The sequence below is a fragment of the Colias philodice genome, chromosome 30, assembly GCF_061535455.1.
Source record: "Colias philodice isolate Cphi_HAF_F1 chromosome 30, ilColPhil1 Martin Lab GWU primary, whole genome shotgun sequence".
Classification (NCBI taxonomy): Eukaryota; Metazoa; Arthropoda; class Insecta; order Lepidoptera; family Pieridae; genus Colias; species Colias philodice.
This window is the reverse complement of record NC_143115.1, coordinates 5500931-5528836: the sequence shown is the minus strand read 5'-3', so window position 1 is coordinate 5528836 and position 27906 is coordinate 5500931. Positions and strand designations below refer to the sequence as shown.

The following is a 27906-nucleotide window of genomic DNA, read 5'->3' as shown; positions in this document are numbered from 1 at the left end:
TATAATTTCCCCATCACTTGTGTTTACTGTTTACTACTGCGAGACAGCTTGACTGATTTCTACGAAATTTTTATTACATTCTGTAGATCTAAGAATAGGTCGTAATTTTATTTACTAGCAGTCCGACCAGGCTTCGCCTGATAAATGCAAATATAGCCTTTTGCCACAAATTACTAAATAATAGCTAGAGATAGCTCTCAGAGATCACGTACATATCCAGTAGTTTAAACGGTCCAGTATTTCCTGAGATTAGCACCTACAACCAAAAAAACAAACTTTACACTTCAGCTCTACAAATATTAATTGTAGAAATTATAAATAACTAGCTTCTCCGCGCGGTTTCACCCTCGTGGGCTCCACTCATGCTCCACTCCTGTTGATCGTAGCGTGATAATATATATAGCCTATAGCCTTCCTTGATAAATGAGCTATCTAACACCGAAAGAATTTTTCAAATCGTACCAGTACTTAGGTAGTTCCCGAGATTAGCGCGATCAATCAAACAAACAAACAAACTCTTCAGCTTTATAATATCAGTATAGATTATCATTATTAATAAATCTAGTCTCTAATCTTTCATAATAATATCTAGATATGATAAACTTTTCAATTCTAGTTTTTTATCAATAAAATGGTAGGTACAGTGATACGGCGAAAGACACAGGTTTGAATCCCGGCTCACGATCGATTTTTTTTTCATTTCCTAACATTTTTAAATAAAAAACTTCATTTGCTTGACTTTAATTTTGAGTGTCTTTTTGACAGTGGTGTGTGACAGTCTCGCTCTGCTTATTTTTTCAATTTAAAAATAGTAAACTTACCTGTTAACACTAATTAAAAGTAAATAAAACAGTTATAAGATATACCATTAATAACGTGTAGTGAACAGTATAGTGTTATCTTCGTGAACAACAGTGATTATAATAAACATTAGTGCACAGCTGATGATCAGCTGATTTTACGATACCCGCAACTATTCAGTTGACCGTAAAGTTGAAGACTTAAAATAATTAATTTATATTACTGCCATCTGGTGAACTAAGCTTGAATTACTTTGATACAATCAATAGTACTAATTACATAATGGCAAACAAGTGTAATGCGTGTGGAAAGTTCTTCGCTTTGGCAGATGGCGTAAAATGCAATAAGTGTAATATGTCTTATCATAAACAATGTAGCAATTATAGCCCAGACGCCCGCGGCAATACAAAATGGATGTGTAAGACATGTAAAGCGAAAAATACTTCTAAAGCTGTCGAAATTACTCCCGCGCAGTGTCAAGATGCTGATGTATTTCTCGATGTTGTATCCCCCCATCAAAAAAGTTCCCCTTCTCTGATAGAGGAGATAATGCTCCTTCGGACTGAGATATCGAACTTTAGAACAGATATGACGAAATTAACTGCTTTAGTTACTAACTTTGATAGTCGATTGGACAGCATAGAGGAGCGTGTGTCACAACTGGAGAGTGGGGCCTGTGTGGCGGCTGATAATGAGCAGTTACAACAGAGTCTAGACTCGATCGACCTCTTAAAGAAACAGCTTAATGAATCTGAGCAGGAAAAGCTGTTGAATGATGTAGAAATCTCGGGTGTTCAAGAAAATACTGGCGAAAATTTACTACACATTGCAATCACGTTAGCGCAAAAAATTGGCATATGTATAGACGAGCGTGATATTGTTAACGTCCATAGGCGTGGTGTGCGTAAACGCGTAGATACGAATGGGAGCGCGGCAAGCGATGCGATACAATCGCGCCCCATAGTCTTGCGCCTCACGCGGCGACACCTTCAGCTTCGCGACGAGATGCTGCGCGCGGCGCGCGTGCGGCGCGGCGCGGACACCAGCGGCACGGGGGTGGGAGGGGAGCCCCGCCGCTTTTACGTGAACGAACATCTAACGTACGCTAACCGCAAACTGTTCTTTGCAGCGCGTGAGAAGCTAGGGCGGTCAAATAACTGGCGTTTTGTATGGACTCGCGCGGGTCATGTATATGCTAGACGGGATAGTAAATCGAAAATTATCAATGTTAGATCGGAATACGATATAGATAAGGTTTTTTGTCAATAACTCTTTCGATATTGTACGTATTCCTGGCAGTTGAGAAAAAAACTATTTTTTATTGTATTGTATTAGTAATATACGAATTTAGCTATTTATGTTATGTAACAGATTTAAATGCACTTAATTTATTTTGGGATAATTATTATGATGTCAAGCCTACAGTCATTTGCAATTTTATAGTGCGTTGCTTAAAAGTTCGTACTGTGAAATATTATACACCATCTCATTTGAATCTATTTGTACTGTTTTATTGTTGTATACTAAAGAAACATAATTTTATTACAACCTGTTATCGTTCTATACTAATTGATATATTTATTAAGATTGAATTTGCCATACTGTATGTTACAATTTTAAACTTCATTATATTTTTAAAGGTTTTGTTACTTGCCTTTGCCATTTTGCATAATCACAAGTTAATTTCAACTTATTTTTTTACTACTTATATTGCTCTAGTGTCGATAATTTATTTTGTTGTTATTTTTAGTTATTGTCTAAGCGTTACACTCGTAATCATAGTGATAGAAGTAAGATTTTTGTTTATCGTTGTTTATTTTGTTTTATTTTGTCATTATAGTTATTTCCATTATTGTCCTAGAGAATTCGATGTTGTTTTGGTCTGCCTTGTTGCCGGTGGTGTGTTTGGTTTGTTTTTAGTACTCTCTTCTATATTTTACTATTTTATTGTATTTTTTCTATTTATAAACTATATTAACTGGGTAAATAATTTAGCACTAAAACTCCACGCAATGATGATATTGCATATCTTATTTAAATACATTCATACTTATCTACTCTTTTGTCCAATGTGTATTTTATTTAATTCTAATATACTTTAATGATGGTTATAAAAAATCTCGTAATTGGCCTTATAAACATATGTTCGCTTGGTACTGGTCACGAAGAGCTTCTTGCTGCGATGGAGCAACACAATGTGGATGTGTTGGGTATTAATGAGACATGGCTAAAAGAAGGAGAAGAGGGTCGTGCGCCTAAGTTCACTGGTTATCGCCTTGTTCATATACCTCGACCGTCACATGTGCGAGGTCGCGGCGGTGGCGTTGGCTTTTATGTTAGAAATAGTTTGAATGTGAAAGTTTTGAAACATCCATGTTGTTTAAATGTTGAGCAAATGTGGATAACTTTAAACATTCGGTGTAAAAAACTAGTAATCGGCACAGCTTACCGCCCGCCATGGTTGAATGTCGATACTTTTGTTAACGCAATTCATGAGTCGGTCGCTAGTTTTTCATGGGCTGATAATACCATAGTCATGGGAGATTTTAATATTAATTTTGCAGACAAGAGTACAATCGGTTATCGCAAATTGCTAGAATTCTTAACAATGACGAGTTTAACGCAAATTATAAATCAACCCACACATTTCACAGATCATAGTGAAACTATTATTGACCTTATATGTACGGACATAAATGTGCAACGGATATCAGTGAACCATATAAATGATTTAAGTCACCATGCGTTTGTTTCGTGCGAACTTTACATAGCTAAAGATAAGTGTATCCCTCTAAAAATACAATACAGACCAATTAAAGATATTAACATGGAACTATTCGAAACCGCTATGTCAAGCATTAACTGGGATGCTATAATAGACCACCAGGATATTAACAATTTTGTTTCGAATTTTAATTCAATCATTTTATCAATTTATGACTGTCTAGCTCCCATTAAGCACTTTCTGGTAAAAAATCAGAACTATCCTTGGATCACGTACAATATCAGGTTACTGATGAGACGTAGGAATGATGCATATACTAGAGCAAAATATTCTAAAAAGGATAGTCATAAATTATATTATTTGGAGTTAAAGAAAGAGGTTGCGAATGCGATTGAGCGTGAAAAAATATGTTATTTTGAAACGTTTGTAAACACGAATTTAAATAACCCGCGTATACTCTGGAATAATATAAAAAAAAATGTTTATATCAGTAGAAGTACTGACAATGCGTTGCCGGAGCATCTTAGAAAGCCGGATGATATAAATCGTCATTTTTTAGATATTCCTGGTAGATCGTGCGCGCCTAAAGAGGTCATAGATTTCTTTTTAAACAATAAAAAAGGGACTTCACTGTTTTCTTTTGCGGCTGTCTCTAAAGACGAGGTGTTTAAGCATTTTAGATCATTGCATTCTAATGCTATTGGTTACGACGGAATCTCACTAGATATGTTAAAATTATCGTTGCCCTTTACTCTGGAAACAATTACGAATATCATAAACACTTCACTTAAGACTTGCACCTTCCCTTCCACCTGGCGTAAAGCGCTCATTAAACCATTGCCCAAAACTAACAATCCAAATTGTCTTAAAGATCTTAGACCAATTAGTATTTTGCCATGTCTATCAAAGATTCTTGAGAAAGTTGTATGTGAGCAAGTCAGGCGCTATTTAGATTTAAATGATATGTTACCAACTAGGCAATCGGGTTTTAGGAAACAAAACAGTACCATAACAGCTCTGTTGGATGTGGTTGATAATTTGCTGGAGGCACAGGATCGAGGGGAGGGGAGTCTGTTAATCCTCTTAGACTACTCCAGAGCTTTCGATTGTATCAATATAGACCTGCTTCTCTGCAAGCTTTCATACTACGGTTTTGATGATGACTCTTTACAGTGGTTTAAAAGTTATCTTTCCTACCGCTCACAAATGGTAGAGTTAAAAGCGGAAAGTAGTCAAAGTGCATGTTCGTCTGCATGGGCGGAAGTTTCCAGAGGAGTACCGCAAGGTTCTATTCTTGGTCCTCTTTTGTTTATTTTGTATACAGCCGATGTAACGCAATGCATAAGGCATTGCAAATATCATATGTATGCGGACGACATTCAATTATACCTCTCGTTCAAGGCGAGTGAGATGGACATCGCTCTGGAAAGGCTACATGATGATTTGAGTCGTATATCGGTTTGGTCAGAATCTAATTGTCTTTCTCTCAATTCTAGCAAAACCAAATATATGATCATAGGCTCAACTCATCAAATCAATTCAATATTGGCCCAACAACCTACCATATTTTTAAACGGAGATCCAATAGAAAGAGTGACTGAAGTGCGTAATCTTGGTGTAGTGTTTGACGAAGGCTTGCGATTTCACAAGCACATCTTAAATATTTCAAAAAACTGTTTTTACCGACTGAAACTGCTTTATCGGATTAGACAGTCCTTGAGTGTTAATGTCAGGAAATTACTTTGTGAGTCGCTTATCTTGTCGAAGTTTAATTACGCGGATGTGGTTGTAGGTCCTAGGTTGCTGGCATCAACGAAAAAAATAGTGCAACGGGTGCAAAATGCGTGTGCCCGCTATTGTTACAATATTCCCTATCGTGATCATGTCACACCGTACTTGATCAAACACAACTCACTTAAAATGGAATATCGTACCCACTTACACCTGGCTACGCTTCTATTTAATGTCATAAAATATAGAGTACCTGTATATTTGTACAATAAATTGAAATGGTTGGCGGAAAATAATACAACCTACCAGACTAGACACGCATGTTCTTTGTTGGAAATTCCCATGCATAAAACATCTACATTTAGAGGCAGTTTTAGGTATCGAGCCTCAAAATGTTGGAACGACTTACCGCCGCCTATTCGTTCACAACAAAGCTTATCTTCTTTTAAAAAAAAATTAAAGTCATATCTTCTCGATTTTCAAAAACGTCAACAAGATAAAATTTAGCATCCCCAATAGTGTTCCTATGTGTTTATTTATTATTTAAGTATTTATCCAATAATCTCGTTACTAATGTGTAAATATTATTTATTTCCTAAGTATAAGTATATATTATAATTTATAATATTAAAATTAATAATTATAGTATTTTGAAGTATAGGTATGTATATTATCATAATATTAAAATAGATATATATATATATATATATATATATATATATATATATAGATATATATATATATATATATATATATATATATATATATATATTTTTATTTTTTATTTTTTAATAACATTACGCAGTTTTGAGCAAAACATACATCCGCTGTCAGCAGGGCATTCTAACTTCTAAGGCAACCACTGAAAATCAGTGTATCGCACTGAGTGGCAGGCCTTTTGTGGCAAACATAGATTTAAGTTAGATTTAAGTTTCTTGTTTTATTTTATTTGTATTTTCTATGTAACCACAATAAACATATTTCATTTCATTTCATATTTCATTTCATTTCATTTCATTCATTTCATTTCATTTAAAATCAAAGTAGTTATATTAACAAATGTGAATTGTTCTCATAATTCGTTCAATAGATACCGGCCTCTGGTCAAGGTGACACACACACACGTAGTGAGGAAAACGACCGGCGCGAGCGCATGTGCGTGCCCGTTGTCGTACGGTACGGCACGAGAAATAGTTGATATAGAATAGTAGTCGCTTATCCCGGGTTCACTTGGATCACAATAAACCTATGTTAAAAATAATCTATGTTAAGATGTAGCTTGTTAATTGGTAAAGATGTAGCTTTCTTTTTTTTAAAAGAATGTTTAAAATCGTCACAGTAATTTTTGACGGACTTAGATCGTAACAACAAGTAATTAAACTCCTCTAAAAGCCTCGAACGATTCTCATGAAATTTTGTGTGTACAAAAATTAAAATACTTTCGATACCAGTTTAAAGTTATATTTGAAGTGAAACTTCTTTATCGAGGTTGGAAAAAAATTTTGTGTAACATTTTTTCGTTACGCGCCATCTTGCTTTTATATATAAAATATATTTTAAATAGAGTTTTTTTATTTTATTGTCTGATAGGGAAGACCTTGACCACGATCTCGCCTGATGGTAAGCAGAGATGTGGCCTAAGATGGAGCGCGCTTCCCTAGAACACAGACTGGTCCTTTAGGAAGGTTTTAGTATACAATTTATTAAGTTTTCTATACAGCGGCCGAATCCGCGCGCGGTATTCCAGTCATATCTTAGATAACGCGGGTGGCTTTGAGCGGGCAGCAGCTAGTGTCTTAAATATAATTAAAACTAGATAAATATTATTTTTACTCTATGTACAATGGAAATACACTCTCATAAAACCTATAAATAGCTAATAAGATATAAAAACACTCGTGCAATCCTTATCACAAGGAGATAAGGTCGAAATTGTGATAACACAAGGAAAATCACTTATTTGTAATTTAGTAAACATTATCTGTGAACCTTCGTCGATCAGTATTGCTTTTGAATTTGTGATATTGTGCTATTTGTAAGGTAATTACGCTTAAAATTACTAATTTTTACGATTTTTCATGTATTTCACTATTTGGTAATTTCATGGACGAATATATTTGTCTATGGTAATTTTAAACACTTTTGAATATTGTAAGTGCTCTTTAGGTAGAGTACTAAATAAATTAACGTCATATTTATAAAGTATTTTCCGGTCTATTTATGTAAACAGTAGCTGTATATTGTGACAACTGACAGCAGTTACTACTTACTACCCGGGCGAGTCAACTTGAGACCTGGTACCTATACCCGTCTCTGTCACTCTCACGTGATAATAGAATGGAGTGAAAGGAACAGGACCATTTTTCAGGATAAGAAGTTTTTTATATTACAAGCTTATATTTTTTTATGTGTAGTAATAACAAACTTAAACTAGTTATTTTTATTTTATAAATATTACGAACGATTTATAAAATATTCAAGGAATTACCTCAGTCCTGGGTTCGATTCTAATTAAAAACTTGAAGAAAATTTTCAGAAAAAAATACAAAAAATAGCCGGGAATTATTACATATTTATTAATGCTTTAATCTAACGTTCGATTAAAAATAACATAATACTTACGTTACCAGATAAAAATTCATAGTCTATCTGTATGCGAAATTTCATTCAAATCTGTGCATTTGTTTCAGCGTTCATTACAAACAAGTATACCTATATAATTTCATATTATATATACTATATTTATATATTTATATTTTTTATATTTCATATTATACCTATATTCAGATGCCCTGGAAAAGACCAGAGTCGGTTCCAGTTGGAAAAGTTTGGAGCAGATTTCAAGGCAGAGAGAGGAATGGAAAGCCAGCCTGTATGTGGGTATTGTTATATCTATTAATAACTAGCTTACCGCCCACTTTATCTAAAACCTAATAAATTATATATTAAAACCTTCCTCTTGAATCACTCTATCTATTAAAAAAAACCACATCAAAATCCGTTGCGTAGTTTTAAAGATTTAAGCATACAAAGGGACATAGGGAAATAGGGAGAGAGAAAGCGACTTTGTTTTATACTATGTAGTGATAGATAGATATCATATTCATTTAAACACAAGTCCTATCCTATCCTACTAATATTATAAATGCGAAAGTTTGTGAGGATGTGTGTGTGTTTGTTACCCTTTTACGCGAATACTACTGAACCGATTACAATGAAATTTAGCTCACATATAGATGTAGGGTAGGTTTTATCCAGGAAATCCCACGGGAACGGGAACTATGCCGGTTTTTCTTTGAAAACGCGAGCAACGCCTCGGGCGGAAAGCTAGTATTTAGATATGTATTAATGAATTTAATAATATATATGTACTTCTCGACATCTAATATCATTTTTAAAATTTATGTAACGTATACCTAACAAATTGTAAATTAAATAGGTAACATTAATTATACATAATCTGTAAGGTATCAAATCCGCGACATGGAGGCGCACAACAGGAAGCAGTGCCTGGACATGATGCAGCAGACGTTTCTTGATGATGAACCGCTTTGTCAAGTTTTAGGTATATTCATGTTTATTTTTTAAATTAATTTCAACCGTAAGATTATTTTTAACCGAAGAAATAAAAACTAAAATTTTTTACAATCATCAAATTATTGAAAAAGAAAAGTTGGGCGTCTCGGCAAAAGGATAGGTAGGTAATAGGTAAACCTATTCTCGAAAAATTAGTTTCTGATTATTCAGGTATCAAGCATCAATCCTCACTAATAAAATATATTACATGTAAATGTGTAAGATTATGAGAAGAAAGAAAACCACTGAACGGATTGTGATGATACTTTAAACTGATGTAGCTTTTGTACAAGTATTGTACACCATTTGTACACAAACATTTCTATATTTCTGTCCCTTATGTTTGGCATTTTTCCCGTGGCTTCAATCTTCATTAGCACGAAACTACACGGCAAAGCTAGTTATTTACAAAATGGCTCATATATCGTAAGGTAGGTAGAGATTGTCTAATCTAAAGTTATAAACAGACGTTCGAATTTGGTACGGACCGCACCGTGACCTTGGTGCGCTCCGGACCATATTCGATCATGTGTACAGTGGTCCGCCGGACATAATTATTATGTTATAAACAGACGTTCGAACTGGTGCGACCGGACCACCGTACTCGTGCGGTGCGATCGACTCGCCACACGACCGCACCGCACCTAGGGTTGCCAGTATTTGATTTAAGGTTTAACAGCATCAAAAATACGAGTTTAGTTATTTTTTACGGGAGATAATTAAAACAGCAATGTTAAATAGAGAAAATTTATTTTTGGCATTTATATTTGCTGTTGGAAGAAACAGCTTTTAATAGCTCTTCATTTTCTAAAGCGAATGTATAAAAATCTTTGCACGATAATTTAAAATTACATTTAATTAATTTGCAGCTTCGCCTTTACAGTTTCAATATTCAATCGGTTTCGGCTATCCGTCCAGGCATTGCCGCACAAAGAAAATATTCTTTGTTTAAAAATTAGGATTAAATTTACGATTTTTAAAAAAACATTTAAAATATTGGAATTTTCGCGGCCGACTGAGCTAAATAAATTCGTATAAAAAAATAGATACACTAAGTAGTGACTAGATAATTTATTATGTTGCTAATATATGAAGTGATTAAAGGCGCAAATTATCCCTTTTTGAAATTTTCGATATTGTCGATAGAGGCGAAAGTATTTTAATTTTTACTGATTTTCGTTTTTATTTTTTTATATTATATGCAGGCGTTAGTAGAAGCTCTGTTTAGTACCAAAAGAAACCTTGAACTGAGTTCTACATGTGATAAAAATACCACATTCTAGCCACGAAGTTATTACGAGATATAGATTTTCAAAGAATGTCAGGGATGTCCCTAGTAAACAAAATTATATATATCATCTATTTATTACGAGGTTTTTGTTTATGTTTTAGTCGTTAGTTATAGTCGATATTTCAATATATTATTATAGGTAGCGGAACAAAAAAATATCTTAGATTTATAAGACAATTCAATAATATCAAATTAATACAAATTAATCTCCTTATTTTGTGAATATTTCGAGCATTGATCATAGTAATCTCATTAAAAGTCAAACCGAATTCTTTGAAAATCTATTTCTCGTAATAAATTCGTGGTTAGAATGTTGTATTTTTTTCACATGTAGACCTCAGTTCAAGGCTTCTTTTGGTACAAGTACAAGTACAAGTTACAACCATTGAAAAGAAGAAAACGAAGAGAAAAGAATGGGCAAAATTATATTTAAAAGACAGGGATTCATTCAGACATATGCAGTCATATCATAAATCTTTGTAGAGTTCTAAAATTTATATTATTAATCCTTTTTCAGTATTAGCCACGTCATCCGACGCCATCGCCATTGATAACGATTAGTGTTGCCGCTCGATAGTCCACTATCGATAGTATATCGATTAACTATCGATAGTTGGGGAAAAGCAATAGTATCGATAGCACTATCGATACTATCGATAGTGTCGATACTATCGATAGTATCGATAGTCCTATAAGCGTAAATACTATCGACACATAGCAATACCATCGATAGTATCGATACTATCGAAGCTCAATATCGAACGAACTATCGATACTATCGATAGAGTCGATACTATCGAAGCTCAATATCGAACGAACTATCGATACTATCGATAGTGTCGATACTATCGATAATATCGTCCCATCGATAGTGACCTTTTTCTCGATAGTATTGCTTTATCAATAATATTATAGTAGATGACAGAGAAATAGATGTTAGAACTAGATGTCTCTTTATTACAACGATTAAACCAAATACTAGTCTTAACTTTTAAACTGAATCATAATATGGGTCGGTGGCACTGACTGACCCATTATACCAAGAAATCGTGAACAATACTATTGCACAATTTACTACTATCGATAGCTCAAAACTATCGATAGTATCAGTACTATCGATAGTATCGATTGTAGTTGCAATATCCAGTAGCAATAGTATCGATACTATCGACAGTATCGATAGTATAGCAACTATTGGCAATCAATACTATCGATTTTATCGATACTATTGCAGTTCATCAATAGTATTCCATGATTAACGCTATCGATAGTATCGATAATATCGATACTATCGATAGTGCTATCGATATTCTGACTTATTTTCAAGGTCAACTATCGATAGTCAAACTATCGATAGTTCGGCAACACTAATAACGATCGACCGACGTCCGTTTTGTTTGGCGGTAGAACTATGACTAAAGCTGTAATAAGTATATAGTCTATGACTAATGCGCTGTCCGGTGCGATCGCCCGTCCACACGCGCGAATTTGGTACGGTCCGCACCAAGTTCGGATGAAAAAACCATCGAACCAACCGTACCGTCAATAATAATAATTATGTCCGGCGGACCACTGTACACATGATCGAATATGGTCCGGAGCGCACCAAGGTCACGGTGCGGTCCGTACCAAATTCGAACGTCTGTTTATAACTTTATTATTGACGGTACGGTCGGTCCGATGGTTTTTTCTTCCGAACTTGGTGCGGACCGTACCAAATTCGCGCGTGTGGACGGGCGATCGCACCGGACAGCGCTTAAGTCATAGACTATATACTTATTACAGCTTTAGTCACAGTTCTACCGCCAAACAAAACGGACGTCGGTCGATCGTTATCAATGGCGATGGCGTCGGATGACGTGGCTATTACTGAAAAAAAGATTAATAATATAAATTTTAGAACTCTACAAAGATTTATGATATGACTGCATATGTCTGAATGAATCCCTGTCTTTTAAATATAATTTTGCCCATTCTTTTCTCTTCGTTTTCTTCTTTTCAATGGTTGTACTTGTACTTGTACCAAAAGAAGCCTTGAACTGAGGTCTACATGTGAAAAAAATACAACATTCTAACCACGAATTTATTACGTGAAATAGATTTTCAAAGAATTCGGTTTGACTTTTAATGAGATTACTATGATCAATGTTCGAAATATTCACAAAAAAAGGAGATTAATTTGTATTAATTTGATATTATTGAATTGTCTTAAAAATCTAAGATATTTTTTTTTGTTCAGTTAATTTATTACATATTATAAAGATCAAGTACCTACCTATAATAATATATTGAATAATATTAAAATATCGACTATAACTAACGACTAAAACATAAACAAAAACTTGGTAATAGATAGATGATATATATAATTTTGTTTACTAGGGGCAACCCTGACATTCTTTGAAAATCTATATCTTGTAATAACTTCGTGGCTAGAATGTGGTATTTTTGTTACATGTAGAACTCAGTTCAAGGTTTCTTTTGGTACTAAACAGAGCTTCTACTAACGCCTGCATATAATATAAAAACGAAAATCAGTAAAAATTACAATACTTTCGCCTCTATCGACAATATCGAAAATTTCAAAAAGGGATAATTTGCGCCTTTAATCACTTCATATATTAGCAACATAATAAATTATCTAGTGTATCTATTTTTTTTTATACGAATTTATTTATCTTAGTCGGCCGCGAAAATTCAAATACATATTTTAAATGTTTTTTTAAAAATCGTAAATTTGATCGTAATTTTTAAACAAAGAATATTTTCTTTGTGCGGCAATGCCTGCCCCCCTAGTCAAGTGGCTTTCTGTTAGCGTAGCGTTCAATAGAATAGACCAAAGGAATAGACTACGAATGTATGAGATTGACGTAAGCTGTAGATACGTTTATATACAGCTTACGTCAATCTCATACATTCGTAGTCTATTCTATTGAACGCTACGCTAACAGAAAGCCTCTTGACTAGGGGGGCAGGACGGATAGCCGAAACCGATTGAATATTCATATTGAAACTGTAAAGGCGAAGCTGCAAATTAATTAAATGTAATTTTAAATTATCGTGCAAAGATTTTTATACATTCGCTTTAGAAAATGAAGAGCTAATTAAAGCTGTTTCTTCCAACAGCAAATATAAATGCCAAAAATAAATTTTCTCTATTTAACATTGCTGTTTTAATTGTCTCCCGTAAAAAATAACTAAAACTCGCATTTTTGATGCTGTTAACCCTTAAATCAAATACTGGCAACCCTAGGTGCGGTGCGGTCGTGTGGCGAGTCGATCCCACCGCACGAGTACGGTGGTCCGGTCGCACCAGTTCGAACGTCTGTTTATAACTTAAAAATGAACGCCCCTCCACTAAACTTAATTGTTTCAATGTGTGAGGACAAATAATTATTGTACCACTTTATATGTGTGCGCGCGGCGATTCTACTGCAAACTTTGACTTTCTCGCGCACTGATTTGTCAACTAATCGGGCGATCAGTTCAGGTGCCTAGCATTGTATGGCGGGGAGAGCGCGCTATGTACGGAATGACACGTCCGTTCTGTCGTGCATCGCGTCATTTATGCACTAGTTGGCCAACTGGTCCTGTCGTTCGGGCATGGATTGGACTGGAGGACTGAACGACCAATGAGGCAGACCAATTTGTGTGTATTGCGTCTATACACGTACTTTGAATGTGAGCGTAAACACAGTGGAGGGGCGTTCATTTTTAGATTAGACAATCTCTACATATATAATGCATTCGATTTTTCGATTATAAAATACAAATTTTTGATCTCTATATACATACATACATTAAAATATTACTATAAAATTCTCATAAAATTCCAAATTTTTCAGAAATCCAGAACGACCCTGCATCCATACAAACCATAAGGAACAACTGGGAGGCCATAGCGGACCAGGGGCTATGCATAGCTTGTTACAGAGAGGAGAATGGACAACCAACTGAGTTGGTCGCTTTTAACATCCTCGTGGTGAAGAGTGTGGGTGATGGTGATGAAGATTTTGATAGTGTGAGTTATTTGACTAAATATGAATAAAATATTTGTTATTTAAAATATCGTCTAGGGACTAGGTAGGTACTTACGTTTAATTTCTTTCATAAAATAAAAAAAAAGTAACATTAATAGTACCTAATTTGAAGAAGTCGATTAAAAAGAATAGAATAGATAGAATTTAAATAATTCGCATAAAAAGCTAATTACACATATTAGGCGGGATTCGAACCCGCTTAATCTTTCGCTGTATCGACGTATTTTCAACTAAATTCAATTTTTTTTTCTGAAAAACTCCGAATTGAGCTCTGTTCTGTTCTGTGTCTGTTCAAAATACACAAAATAATTTGTTTTTTTATACTCATTATGTTGTTGTATTTGTACCCATATTTTTGTACAGTTTAACAATATTTTTCTATCAGATAAAAGGAGAACAATGGAAGAAGCTGCTCCTAACTCTAATAACTGCGGAAGAGTTGGTGAATCTCTTCGAACACTTTGGAGTGAGTGAGTTCTTGACTTCGAGTGGACTCACTGTAGTGAGTGGCCATAGAGGACAGAATATTGGCGCTAGGATGATAGAAGCTAGGTAACTATTAGTACCTATTTAATATTTATTTATCTAGTTAGCAATAAGGGAGCGTTCAAGTAATATGTGCATTATCAAAATGTGCCTAGAAATAAAATGAGTTCCATTTCTTGCTTTAATTTCAAATACCTACAAAATTTTTACGTATTTCGAATTATCTTTCTATGTTAATCGGTTAATTATATCAGTAACTATTTAATAATCTGTGGTACGACTAATATAGGTATAAGTATACTGTATACTGTATAGCATTATATTATCTGTGGACAAAAGACTGTGGTATTGCTTTTTTTACATAATATATTTATTGTTACAGAGAACAAATCTGCAAGACCTTCGGTTTAAAAGCAGTTGCTACAGTTTTCACAGCGATAACTTCCCAGGTTCTAGCAGCTAAATGCGGGTATCAAGTGTTGGCGGAATTACCGTATGTCGAGATGAGAAAACATGGCGTCGATCTGACAGAATGTTCTACACCTAGCGCTAAATTAATGGGGATAAAATTTATTTAGTTAAATGACTTGCTGATAATTCGGTAGTTCCTTTAAAATAGTTCAAAATATAGCACAAATTTATTGAAATTATTATTTAATGTATCCTAACTAGTAACTACTTAATATAATAATTGCGAAAGTGGATGATGATGAATGTATGTCAGTATGTGTATGTGTTTGTTTACTCTTTCACGCAAATACTACTGAACCGATTACAATGAAATTTAGCACACAAAGAGGGTAACTTGGATTGACACATAGACAAAAAAACCGTATCAAAATCGGTTGTGTAGTTTAAAGATTTAAGCATACATAAATAGGGACAGAAAAAGCGAATTTGTTTTATGCTATGTACTGATGATACGCTCTACTAATAAAATATGTGCTATTATTTCTATTAAAATTAAGTATTATTGTTGTTTTACATAATTCTAACTATTTATTATGTTAAGTGTATGTATTTACCTGTAAGTACGAAGTTAATTATAAGTTTTTAAGTATAAGGTGGTAATGTAATAAAACAATGTATTCAGTTACAAATAAAATTTATTATAAAATCACACGAGTGCTTTATTTTCCTTTTCTACATATAAATGCAATACATCACAAAATGTTTACAAAATTCTAAATACATCGAAAGTGATATATATGTACTAATAATTTATATAAAAATAAAGTTTTACAACAACTAAAAAGTAGTTATAATATTACGTTGGCAATATTCATAAATGATATTATAAATAAAAACGTATAGATAGACTACCAACACAACATTTGATCTTCAAACACGGCACACTAACGCACACACGATTAGACGTTAGAGTGAGATAGCATGATTCAACTATCGTGAGCGAGAAAGACAATGGTAGTAAAATGTGCTATCTACACCTTTTTACTTATAATATCACTGGTATTTACGAAAAACGTACGTATTAGATAAGTTACAATATATTTCTTATCAATAATGGCCTGCGCAGACGAGGGATTTTACTCCTTGGCGCGGGCGGAGAATAAGGTACGCTCCGCGAATAAAAACTCTGCCGTGGATTTATCACGGACTCAACGCACACGTAGTGCGGAGAAAAGCACGCTATGGAATCCAATATGAATAGGTTACTTCGCCGTGTACGTTGCTTCGTCAAGTCACCCGTGTTTTATTTCTTTCGGGGACTCCCGCGTACTTTTATCCGGTCCGCTCCCTGCATGTCCGCGGTTATTCGGGGGACTTTTAGTACACGGTACTTTTAATCCCTCGTTTGCGTTACTCGATACAGTTGTAAGTATTCTATATTATAAAATCCCTCGTCTGCGCAGGCCATAAGAATACTTTTTAAATAATACACAACATTGGATACAAGACAGGCATAAAAATTTATACAAATAGACAGAAAAAAATGCGTTTTATTTCATTCTTCGGATCTTTTATACGGCCAAAAAATATGCAAGAGTTGCATATAATACAATCTATATAAAATTTAGTATAAACTTCCAAATATTTATACTGGTTTAACTATGATATGGTTTTGAGTAGGGATGTAACGATACCGATACCGATACCGATATATCGGCAAGCCGATATATCGGTATCGCCGATAATAAATCAACCGATACCGATATTTTTTTATTAAATTCTTTCTTTTCTTTTATGTTTTTGCATTGTATTCATTCATATTGTTTTATTTCTGTTTCTGTAATAGTGTTAAGGAAGAGCGGAACCTCCTGACACAAGCATTTTATTTGCTTACTAGGAGTGTTCCAATCACAAATTTGTTTATGTAAAGGAAAGAAAGAAATAATTTTGAATTTTTTTAATTTTTAACGTGATAACGTTTTTAAAATCGTTTTAGTCGGGTGACATGTTCATAAACTTGTGTCACACCAAAATCTCACGAGCGCGACCGCAGGTATAACGAGAGAGAGACGGACCGATCTCCCGTTTCATCTCGAGCGCTGCCACTGCATTATGTTATCACGTAAACATCTCGATCGTAAACCTACTTTACAAACAACCAATTTTTTTGATATCAAATAATTCAAAAATCCGCGCCCAATGAACGATGCGGGAGGCCGCCCGCGCGTGCGCACTTTGTTTTCTGAAAAAACTCTACCAATTATAGTAAACTTTTATTAGGTACTGATTGTATGTGTATTACTTAAAGTTTAACTGACTTCGTAAAATAATAATACTAAAATAAATGGTTTTGTTGTTTTTTGATTTGGCATTTTTATTTAAAAGAATACGATTAACAGTTGTCTCTGTTAAATGTTGGTAACTTTTTATGCATAATTCACTATTTATTTTTCTACCAAGCCATCGATATCGGTATCGGTATCGGTATCGCCGATACATTACTACAAATATCGGTATCGGTATCGTATCGGCAAAATCATGTATCGTTACATCCCTAGTTTTGAGAACAGAATATATTATATGAACCAACTTTTGTAGTATTAAAAATCCTAAGGGAATGCATAATAACATTTGAAACGTGTAACAGTGCATTTACATCAAACGAGCGTATGCTCATTCTAACCTCACTATGTCAAATTCTTTTAGTGTAAACAGGCGTAGAGCATTCTTTCGTTGTAATTAGTGCGTTCGAAAATATTCTTTGCAATGTTCTAATACTGAACAACACTGAATACGAGTTTTCGTTTACACGAAAAGATCACGAAAGAATGCTCTTGCTCTATATTCGTTTGATGTAAATGCACTAAATGCACCGTTAGGAGCAGTGACGCCAAATCTAATTTTGGTGAAATTATTTTAAACATAATATGCATTTAAAAAATTGCAAAATTGATTAAAAGAGGAAAATTATGGGCAAGTATCGGAATGTTATTTCATAAAAATAATATAAAAATAAATCTTGCTCTACCAACATTACCCACACAATATAATTATTACGCATCTATCACACAGATAAAACACATCCGGAATAATTCAGCAATTTTCGAGCTATCACTTTTCACACTATTAAAAAAGTTTATAAATAGGCTAGATACCGAAAATCGTAGAAATGTATAAAATCGAAAATTTGTCTGCATATGAAAATGTAACTATTACTCTTTCGTGCAAAAACTACTGAACCGATTTGAGTAAAACACAAATTATTTAGCTAGCTGAAGCTACAATATAAGCTAAACTTCAAATTCGTTTCTTATAACATCTGTAAAAAGCAAGATATCAATTATAATTTTCAGCAAAAATAATATACAAAAATATATAATTTTAACCACATACAATCGGCACGCAGCAAAATAACTCATACCTATCTCCTTTCAACTCTTCTTTTTTTAATAAATTTATAAAAATGTTATTGCATTAGTACATAAATCTATTGTAGGTATATAGTGTTATTTATTTAATCTCTTCTCAACTCTATTCTTCTCTTCTTTAATCTTTAATATTCTCCTATATAATATATTACTTTATTTTTGACACATACTTGTGTATTCATAAGTATATGGTACATGTAAACGTTAAACATATCATACTAAACAAGTTTATTATTCCATCTCTACCAACTCTATTTAATTTTTTAACTTCCAATCACATCTCTTCCCGACTCTTCTCTACTCTTTTTATTAACTTTCTTACTCCTAAACACATTCAATCCTACGCTCTATACATATAACTCTACCTCACGTCATCTCACTCCACCTCTCATCTCATCCCATCTCTACCTCCGCAACTTATCGTTAAGCCACTCGTTAGTGAGCTCGTCAAGTTCGCGCACTTCCAATAAACGCGGCGCTCCAACCGCCGCGGCTAACGCGCGCTGTGTTCCCGCGTACATTACCTGAAAAAGAGAACAAATATGTATGTATTAAGGGGCTGTTAAGAGCAAATTTAACAGTGATTGCGCTCTCCTTTAAACCCATACAATTGGACAGTGTGCGCAAACGAGAGCGCAATATCACTGTTACTTGGCGGGGCCAGGTCGTAGAAGAAAATAATAAGAAATTATGTGATTTAAGGAAAAGTGTGGGTCATATGCGAAATATGACTCGTTAGAGTTTCAGGTATGAATATTGAATATGTTGACTTCGTGTTTTAAATTGCACACCCGTACGTCAAAAAAATAAAGACATGGAATCGTTTAATGATGATTTTAAGACCAATCTTTGCAATTATTTTCTATCGAGCCGATTTCGTCCAATTATGTATCGAGTCCGTCCACGGTCTTCGAAATATGATGAATATTAACATATATTTTTTTTGATGGGCTAGAATAAATATCTTTTCTTAAAAAACTGCTCAAATAACTTTAATTTGGTGTTGTCAGCCCCTCAAAAAATAATAATAATAATATTATATTACTATTTACTACCCATCAACTAAAAATCTTAATATATAAAACGTATGTGGCACTTTGTTTGTCCGCGATGGACTGCAAAACTACTGAATCGATTGTAAATTGGATTTGCATGCTGTGTGCAATTTGATTTAACTTGACCGCGGGACGCAGCTAATTTTTAATAAATGTTTGGAGAAAGAAATTTCGTAGCACTCAAAATTATGCTTAGTCATATATGTAGATATACATATTATTATTATTGTACAATTTGCATACCGCCGTCTAGTTTCTAATATTCTTTCACTATTCACAGTATCACATTATTTTTAATCCTACTAATATTATAAATACGAGTCTGTATTTTGTTTGTTACTCCTTCACGCAAAAACTGCTGAACCTATTTTCATGAAATTTGACACACATAGGATAATTTTTATCCCGTAAATCCCACGGGAACGGGAACTATGTGGGTTTCCTTTAATTACGCAGGCGAAGCTGCAGGCAAAGCTAGTAAATACAATAATGCAAACTCAAACATTTATTCATTCAATTAGACTTCTTCTTAAAGCACTTTCGTATCGTCATTACATATTTTTCACATTTACCATCGATTCGGTAAAACAGTATCTATGGAGAAGAACCTGATACAATATAATTATTACCTGAAGCTCCATGTGCGCGTCGCGTGGTGTGTAGAATATGAAACACATGGGGAACGATACTCTGCCGTCATTGTGCTCCAATTTATAACTGAAAATATAATTTTAATCGAAATAATTTCACATGCATATACAACTTGTTATGTATACTAATATTAAGCTGAATTGTTTGTTTGTTTGAACGCGCTAATCTCAGGAAGTACTGGTCTGATTTGAAAAAATATTTCATTGTTTGATAACTCATTGGTCGAGGAAGGCTATATATCATCACGCTAAGACCAACAGGAGCGGAGCTCTGCATGTAAACCGCAGGGCACAGCTAGTCATTAATATTAACATAATATATTTAAATATTCTTCTACTACTAATCAAAATATTGAGTCATGTTTGTTATTCTACACAAAACTTAATAACAATATTTTTTAAATAATGTGTGTAAATGCAGAATCTAAGATATAAAAAACGTCCACGCTACAATTTTGATTAAATTATTATTTATTAGTGGCTTTGAAACACAACTCATACATTATATTACTCATTTACTTAACAGCAAAGTGGTCATAGGAAAACATATATACAATTTTAAAACTTGCATAAAATCATACACAATTTGATGACAAATTAAAAGAGATTGTAAAATGTTTAAGCTAGTTAAAACCTAGTACAGTTCGATTCAAACTTAATGGCGGTTCGGAAGTTAGCTCCAAATGCACGAGCGCGCAGGTATCCGACCCTTAACAATCCGGTAATATCTAAAATTGTTTTCTGCATCAGATCATTCGATGTTCCGAGCCGCCTCTAAGTTTGAATCGTACTGTATTGTGACATACCTATACACAATGAATCTGGGCTGGTGTGATGGCAGGGTGTCCTGCAGCTCTTCCAGCTCTATATTGTGTACCTCTTCATCAACTTCCAGTGTTTGTTTCTCTCTGTTTACCTGAAATTTATAAATGTGAAATGGTAAATTATGTATTTTGACTCTTTGATTGAATAAATATTAGAATTTGAGTTTAATTCACTATCAATTTCATTATCTTCAATCGTGCCGCTTGTTGAAAACAGAAACTATATTTGACACCAGATCTTCTATTATATCCATAGATATTCCATCGAAATTGGTGCATAGTTAGCCATAAAGTATACCTAACAAGTTGTATTACTTTCAATTATTATTATATAATATACTAGCGACCCGCCCCGGCTTCGCATGGGTGCAATGCTGATACTAAATAAACTACAGGAAAACTGTGAACGTTGTATATAAAAATTAAAAACATAGCGGCCCGCTCCGTCTTCGCAAACGGGTATAAAATAGGTATATAGCCGGGCGGCCGGCCGGTACCGCCGCAAATGCTACGTCCCGCAATTTTTAAATCTGTAATATCTTCGAAAATATTCACTTAAATCATACGGTGTAAAGGCCCATATAGATCTATATTAAATGAACAATGTATTGAAGGTATTTAATTGGTTAAGGATTAATGCTGTATTGGTTAAAATCGCATCGAAAATTAGCCATTATTTGTCGTAAAAAGTAAATGACAAAAAAAAGTTATTGTGGGCTATCCATAAGAGATAGACATATACCATCGCGGACTTTTCTATAGACCTTTTCAATGTGTATAATACTTAGTACATTATTTTGATAAAACTCGTAGGGTTCAGCCTGCGTTTGCAATGTAAGCGGAAAAAATGTAATTTTTTACTACATCACATTAGAAACCTCAAAAATAACAGTACTTCTCCACTATTTAATGGATGTTATTATACATATAAACCTTCCTCTTGAAACACTCTATCTATTAAAAAAAACCGCATCAAAATCCGTTGCGTAGTTTCAAAGATTTAAGCGTACAAAGGGACATAGGGACATATGGACATAGGGACAGGGAAAGCGACTTTGTTTTATACTATGTAGTGATATATGTTTATTAAATTATATGGCATCAGGTTTGACTTTAATTAAATGTCAGTAACATTTAGATATAATATACTAATCAATTCCTTGTCGGAAAATTACAAACGATGACAAATTTAGTGATTAATGATGATGCAGTTTGATAAAACATTTCCGTACAATGATTATCTTCGTGTAACAAGAATATTAAAATTACATATATGCATTTTAATTGCACTGAGAATTATGGATGGATGATTTTATACACTTTATAGGAATTTCATACAAATGTATGTAGGTACCTATTATCTGTTTCGAAATATATTACTGTCTGTATACCTATTCTTAATGTTTAAATAAGTCGTTATAATAATTGGATTATAACTATTCTATAAATGCAATTAAAACGTAAACATATGCTTAATCTACTAAACACAACATAACTGTAAATAGCAGGAAATCACACAGGAAATTATTAGCATTTACCTTCAAAATTAGTGCCGAGTTCGATTCATGTTTTTGGAATCGAAACTTCTTCAGAACCTCCTTCACGTCGTCTCCAATATCACACACATTTACGTTGGCCGACATTATTACACCACGAAACTTTTATTTTTAATTTATTTATTTAGTTTTCAATTCTATACCGCCCACTTTATCAATCGGCAATCGCTTCTATTGAAACTAATCAAGCGTAAATGTGATTTGTCAATTTTGATTGACTTTGACTCATAGTTATTCGTTCTGAAATAGTTCACTACACATGTTTTTTTTTTTACAGCTAATTTTATCAGCAAATTTCATAATAATAAAACAAGAGCACATTTAAATATTATTGTTGGTTTTAAAGCAGTAGTTTTAGAGCAGTATATTGTATTATATTCACACATACAATTAATTTAACAGAAACAATATTAACTTGCTTGTTTTCAATAAGATTTTTGAACGACCCGTATGGTGTCATCTGTCAGCTGTTCGTCACAAAGACATCCGATTTCGAAATCAGCCTTTCCATCTAAACCTAAAATTCGGAATAAATTGTATTTTTATTGTTATATCAATAAATTCAGAGTTTTTTATTATTCCAATACACTTCCATCATTCGAATTAATAACCTTTAACGAGTGGTCTTCAATAAAAAGTGTTGTAAATAGTACAAAGACAATTGATTATGTTATTAATTGCATTTATTGATAATTCCGCATTTTGCTAGTGTTTAGAAGTGTTTGTGTCCTAAATAAGGGTCAACAACGTCTCTTTATGAACTGTAAGTATCCTATTATAAGTTAAGTGACAAATAACAACAAGTGTTATATACGTTTTATAATAACAAAAACATGAAATTGTTTAAAAGTAAAAGTGAATTGATCAGTTCTGCTTTACGTCAAAATTTGCATAAAAAATTGGCGCAAACACAAATAGAGAGGCCAACTACATTTTTATATGGATATTTATTTAAACTTATATTTATCATGTTTAGGCTAACTTTATTATTGCATAGCAACTAAAACCACAGATTTATCTATGTATATACATTATTATATACGATTTTACAATATTATTAACCCATGGTTAACAAGATATTTGTAATCTACCCATTTATTAACAATTTTAATCTCTTGATTACAACTATTTTAAAATTGCATGTTTAATCAAACTATCATTACATTAATTGTGGTTTTAAATGACCACAGCTGTTCTTCCAGTAATATTATATCATACCTTTTGTTTCTGTTTTTCATACAGATAATAAATAACAATAATTATTAAAATATGCTTATCAGTTATCTTGTTGTTTTATCTATGTTTGGACTAGTTGTTGTGTGAAATTTATTACATACATGTTGTGCCCTGTGGCTTTTTTCATAGACTAACCACTGGCAAAAACTTTCATACCCCTATTTTAACTGTTTAGAGGTTGTTTCTTACTAGAAATGTAGATAAGTTTGAAGTTAGTTAATTTCATCCTAATTGGTGATGTGGTTTAGTAGTGTAGGAGTAACAGACAAACAAAATTTTGCATTCAAATTATTATTGTTACCTGATATATTTTTACAAAGTTAATTCATTTAGTTACAGACTTTTAAATATGTTATATCTCGCATGAATTAAAAATATCTGCATTGGCAAGATAATTAGATAATCTTAAGCTATTTTAATGATATATTATTTAATGATATTGTTTCAATGACGTAATTTTGAAATTAAATTTAAGAATTACTAGCAAACCGGGTGAACTCCGTTTTGCCACCAGAGACACCCTTTCTTAGCTATAAACCTCACGGAGCCCGAGGCATGTCAGCTAGTGGCATGATGATAATTGATATGTAATCCTTTTTATAAACTTTATTCCTTACCCGCATTGCTCCGCTCCTGTCGGTCTTAGCGTGATGACATATAGCCTATAGACTTCCTCGATAAGTGGGCTATCTAACACCGAAAGAATTTTTCAAATCGGACCAGTTGTTCCTGAGATTAGCACATTCAAACAAACAAACAAACTCTTCTCAAAACTTCAACTTAATAATAAAAATATGTTTTGAAGAACATTTATCTATACTAATACAGATAAATGTTCTTGCACTCTAAAAATAGTGGGAAAGGTAAAAATATTGACTATCTGGGCTATCTGGCATCTGCCTTGCTTTATAATTGTGTCGATTTTGTTGCAATTTTGAAAAAATTAAAAGTGGCAAAGTTATTTATTTTTAAACAAAACACTTTTGTGGTATGACCTAAAATATTATTTTCTTTGTTTATAGAGCATTTGAGTGATAAGTGATGACTGGTAATGGCTGACGGGACGACACTATCATGTAAGTTATTTTTATGTACTTAACTAAGTTAAGTTTTGTAACTAATTAGGCAGTGAAGTCTATCTTTTTATCATTTGATAGGCTTATGCCTGTTTTAATATAAATTTATAAGGAATAGAAAAAATTCGATCACGAGGCGGGACAAATTATATTTATAAAGCATTTGAATGCCATTAAACCAAAATATCAATTTTAATGGCTGTTTTATTAATATAAATAAGAAAAAAAATATATATCACGGAATACAGTTATTGATTTTAAAAGTACTTAAATATTGGTTTTAACTTTTTATTTATTCTTTTATTTATTTACAGATGAAATTACAGAGATGGTGGAGAAGGGAAAATCTGGGTAAGTATTTATTATTATAGCACAATACCTAGTTTTGTTTATCATATTGCAATTGTCTGAATCGTTTTGGAGCTAAACCGCTCAAACAATTATGATGAAAATACTATAGACCTCATAATATAATTGAAGTAACGAAATTAATTGTTTATTTTGACCTTTGAAATGGACGATTTTAACGCAAACAAAACCACGTGCAAGACTACTTTATTTTATGTATTACGTAATATAAATAATTATCCTTAACCGTTAACATCGACGTCCTAAACAGGAATGTGCACCAAGCTTAAGTAGTAAATGAAGTGTGTACTTTCCTTATACTAACTATCTTTGTAACGTCGTATGGTCACAAGCAGCGCGTGTATTGTAAACCTTAATTACATTGTGTTAGAGTGGTGTTTCGATTGCACGGTTCAGTGATATCGCGTAAGTGGTTTGATTGGTGCGTAATCGTTATAATGTTGGAAAGGGGGGTTGTCGATAAAATTGTCGCGAGTTTAGGAAAAAAATGTGGTTAGAATATGTAAGGATATAAGCAAGAATAGGAAGAAAACAAGCCATGAATGAAGTTTTTAAACTGTATCAAACAACACGAGAAAAGACTAATGCTTCTGCTTTCTGCATAATATGTAGTTTTAAATATTTGGTAAAATCTGTAATCTACTTTCTTATTTTGTCATAATATTATGTCGTCTCTTACTTTATAGAGAGTCTTAAATGCTATTCAAATATCGATTAACGATAGTGTTCAACGCATGAAATCAAGCACAATAACATAAAGACTTTATTTTGTATATTTTCTGTAAACGATTTAATTTCAGTTTAATACTGCTTTACTACCCACACTTCTTTAGACGCGCTTTTAAATCCTTTCATACATATAAATTATTAACTATCCGTTCGGACAGACTCTATAGAGAAGATAACAGATTCTATAGAGAAGACCCGATCCAAAACTTTGTAGTTGTTCTTTTCATGTCAAATGCATCAATTAACCGGTATATTAATAACTACATGTCGCCTTACCACCTACACTCGTTCTGTGCCCTACTTTTTTATCGACAATCAACAATCGACAGTCACACGTCACTAGCCATCTTAATGTCTCCCATTCACCTCGGCCGTCGGCGAAACATTCGCAAGCAGTACAAGACGCGACGATATCGTGAATAGTACCGTGTGACGCTCGCGCGCTTTTTTCTTGAAAAAAAAAAGTCACGCGATTCGAAATTCGAATATTTTTGTTTAGCGCGAAAAAGTTTTCTTTTTTACATAGTCTGTGGATGATTTTTTACGCTCTGTGTTGTGTTTTTATTGCAATGGTAGTTTTAAATTAGTTATTTGTTGATTTTGTGTTGAGATTATTTACTGTATTTGCTGTGTTGTGTTGCGTTCAATTTCTAGTACTTGTGAAATTGTGAAATATTGTTCGTATATAATTATTAAGTGAAGTAAATATTATATTTTGTTAGTCTGTGAGTCTATGTAGTATGTTCGATTTTTATGCAAAAAATATTGCAGAAATTTTGATGAATTTTAGCATGGATATAGTTAAAAATAAAAATATGAATATGGGCCACTTTTTGCATCGAAAATAGTTCTTGTATGAAATAAAATAAGGGTTGCAAATGTGTGGGTGGTTATGACGTAAATAGGGGTCGGTAAACTGGTGGAACGTTAATTAAAACATACTGTAATGGTTAGTAAGATATAGTTTCTTATGTCCCAGGTTTTATTAAGAGTGACTATAGATATAAAATCTAGCATTGACTTACGTCGTAGATGCAATTTGGGGCTACAAGGGGGCATAGGACATTTTTATTTTTGACGACGCGGTTGGCGCAGTGGTAAAGCAACTGCCTACTGAGCCGACGGTCCCGGGTTCGATCCCCGGTCAGGGCAAATATTTGTGTGATGAACTCAATTATTTGTTCTTGGGTCTGGGTGTTATTATCTATATATGTATTTATAATATTATATTTATCGTCGCCTAGTACCCACAACACAAGCCTTTGAGCTTACTGTGGGACTAGGTCGATTTGTGTAATAATGTCCTATAATATTTATTTATTTATTTATTTATTTATTTATTCTAACCAAGTAATTCTGTTTTTATTGCACGCCTCATAAGCGAAGCGTTGAGGTGGGTACTACTGTCACTTCGCGCAAAACATCTGATTTTTCAAACTTAAAATGTCTTTATGTATCATACATTGCACTTGTAAGATAATACATACACACACATATTAAGAAAAAACACTATTTTTAACATTCATGATATTTTTGATGTCATTTTTGTTATTTAAACTAGTTAAAAAACAGTTTAAAAAAGTTCTGTCTTGGACGTCCGTGTGTCTGTATGTGCGGAGGATTTTCTTGTTAACACGATAGCGACCGAAATACTTTACTAATCGAGTCTTTTTTTTTTCTCTTACGCTTGAGTATGCTCAGGAATAGAACCCTTTCATTTTTCAGGGTCTGATTCGATGTGGTTTAATTGTTATTAAATAAACAAAAATAATAATTAATAAATAATTATAAAAAAAAAATATGAGGCGTGCACTTTTGGATTTTCCAAACTTTTTTTAAATAGTACCAACTATTTAAAAATAAAGGAATAATAAATTTTAAAAATTACCATATAGATATAGCATCAGATGTTTTTCCTTATT

At 33.2% G+C, this 27906-nt stretch overlaps 4 protein-coding genes across 9 annotated transcripts in view; 3 read left to right on the top strand and 1 right to left on the bottom strand.

Annotated features, from left to right (window-relative positions):
• Positions 1-1043: 1043 nt before the first annotated feature.
• Positions 1044-2257, top strand: LOC149475557 (uncharacterized). Its single transcript, XM_089713281.1, has one exon. The coding sequence runs from the start codon at positions 1084-1086 to the stop codon at positions 2068-2070; it is 987 nt and encodes a 328-aa protein (XP_089569407.1). The 5' UTR covers positions 1044-1083; the 3' UTR covers positions 2071-2257.
• Positions 2258-7239: 4982 nt separating this feature from the next.
• The window catches only part of LOC149475555 (uncharacterized), a 41841-nt gene continuing 21174 nt past the window's right edge, over positions 7240-27906 (top strand). The window contains exons 1-6 of one of the 3 annotated variants that reach the window (XR_016318067.1): positions 7240-7297; positions 8045-8133; positions 8725-8822; positions 13970-14145; positions 14550-14716; positions 15033-15502. Coding sequence is in view for 2 of the 3 variants with exons in the window: in XM_089713484.1 (XP_089569610.1) it covers positions 8045-8133; positions 8725-8822; positions 13970-14145; positions 14550-14716; positions 15033-15228 (726 nt within the window). In the remaining variant the exon portion in view is untranslated. Of the gene's footprint in view, positions 7298-8044; positions 8138-8724; positions 8823-13969; positions 14146-14549; positions 14717-15032; positions 15717-27906 lie in introns of those variants that run through there. The other 2 variants (XM_089713485.1, XM_089713484.1) reach the window with 2 other exon arrangements.
• On the bottom strand, positions 15599-22763 carry GMF (Glia maturation factor). The gene is made up of 4 exons (XM_089713507.1): positions 22557-22763; positions 21001-21110; positions 20174-20261; positions 15599-19013 (listed from the first exon to the last, which is right to left on the bottom strand). The coding sequence occupies exons 1-4, from the start codon at positions 22659-22661 to the stop codon at positions 18894-18896; spliced, it is 423 nt and encodes a 140-aa protein (XP_089569633.1). The 5' UTR covers positions 22662-22763; the 3' UTR covers positions 15599-18893.
• The window catches only part of ATP7 (copper-transporting ATPase 1), a 56927-nt gene continuing 52085 nt past the window's right edge, over positions 23065-27906 (top strand). For 2 of the 4 annotated variants that reach the window (XM_089713333.1, XM_089713336.1), the window contains exons 1-3: positions 23065-23337; positions 24833-24886; positions 25201-25237. In XM_089713333.1, the coding sequence (XP_089569459.1) occupies positions 24862-24886; positions 25201-25237 (62 nt within the window). In that variant the 5' untranslated portion in view covers positions 23065-23337; positions 24833-24861. Of the gene's footprint in view, positions 23338-24832; positions 24887-25200; positions 25238-26365; positions 26557-26805; positions 26934-27906 lie in introns of those variants that run through there. The other 2 variants (XM_089713334.1, XM_089713335.1) reach the window with 2 other exon arrangements.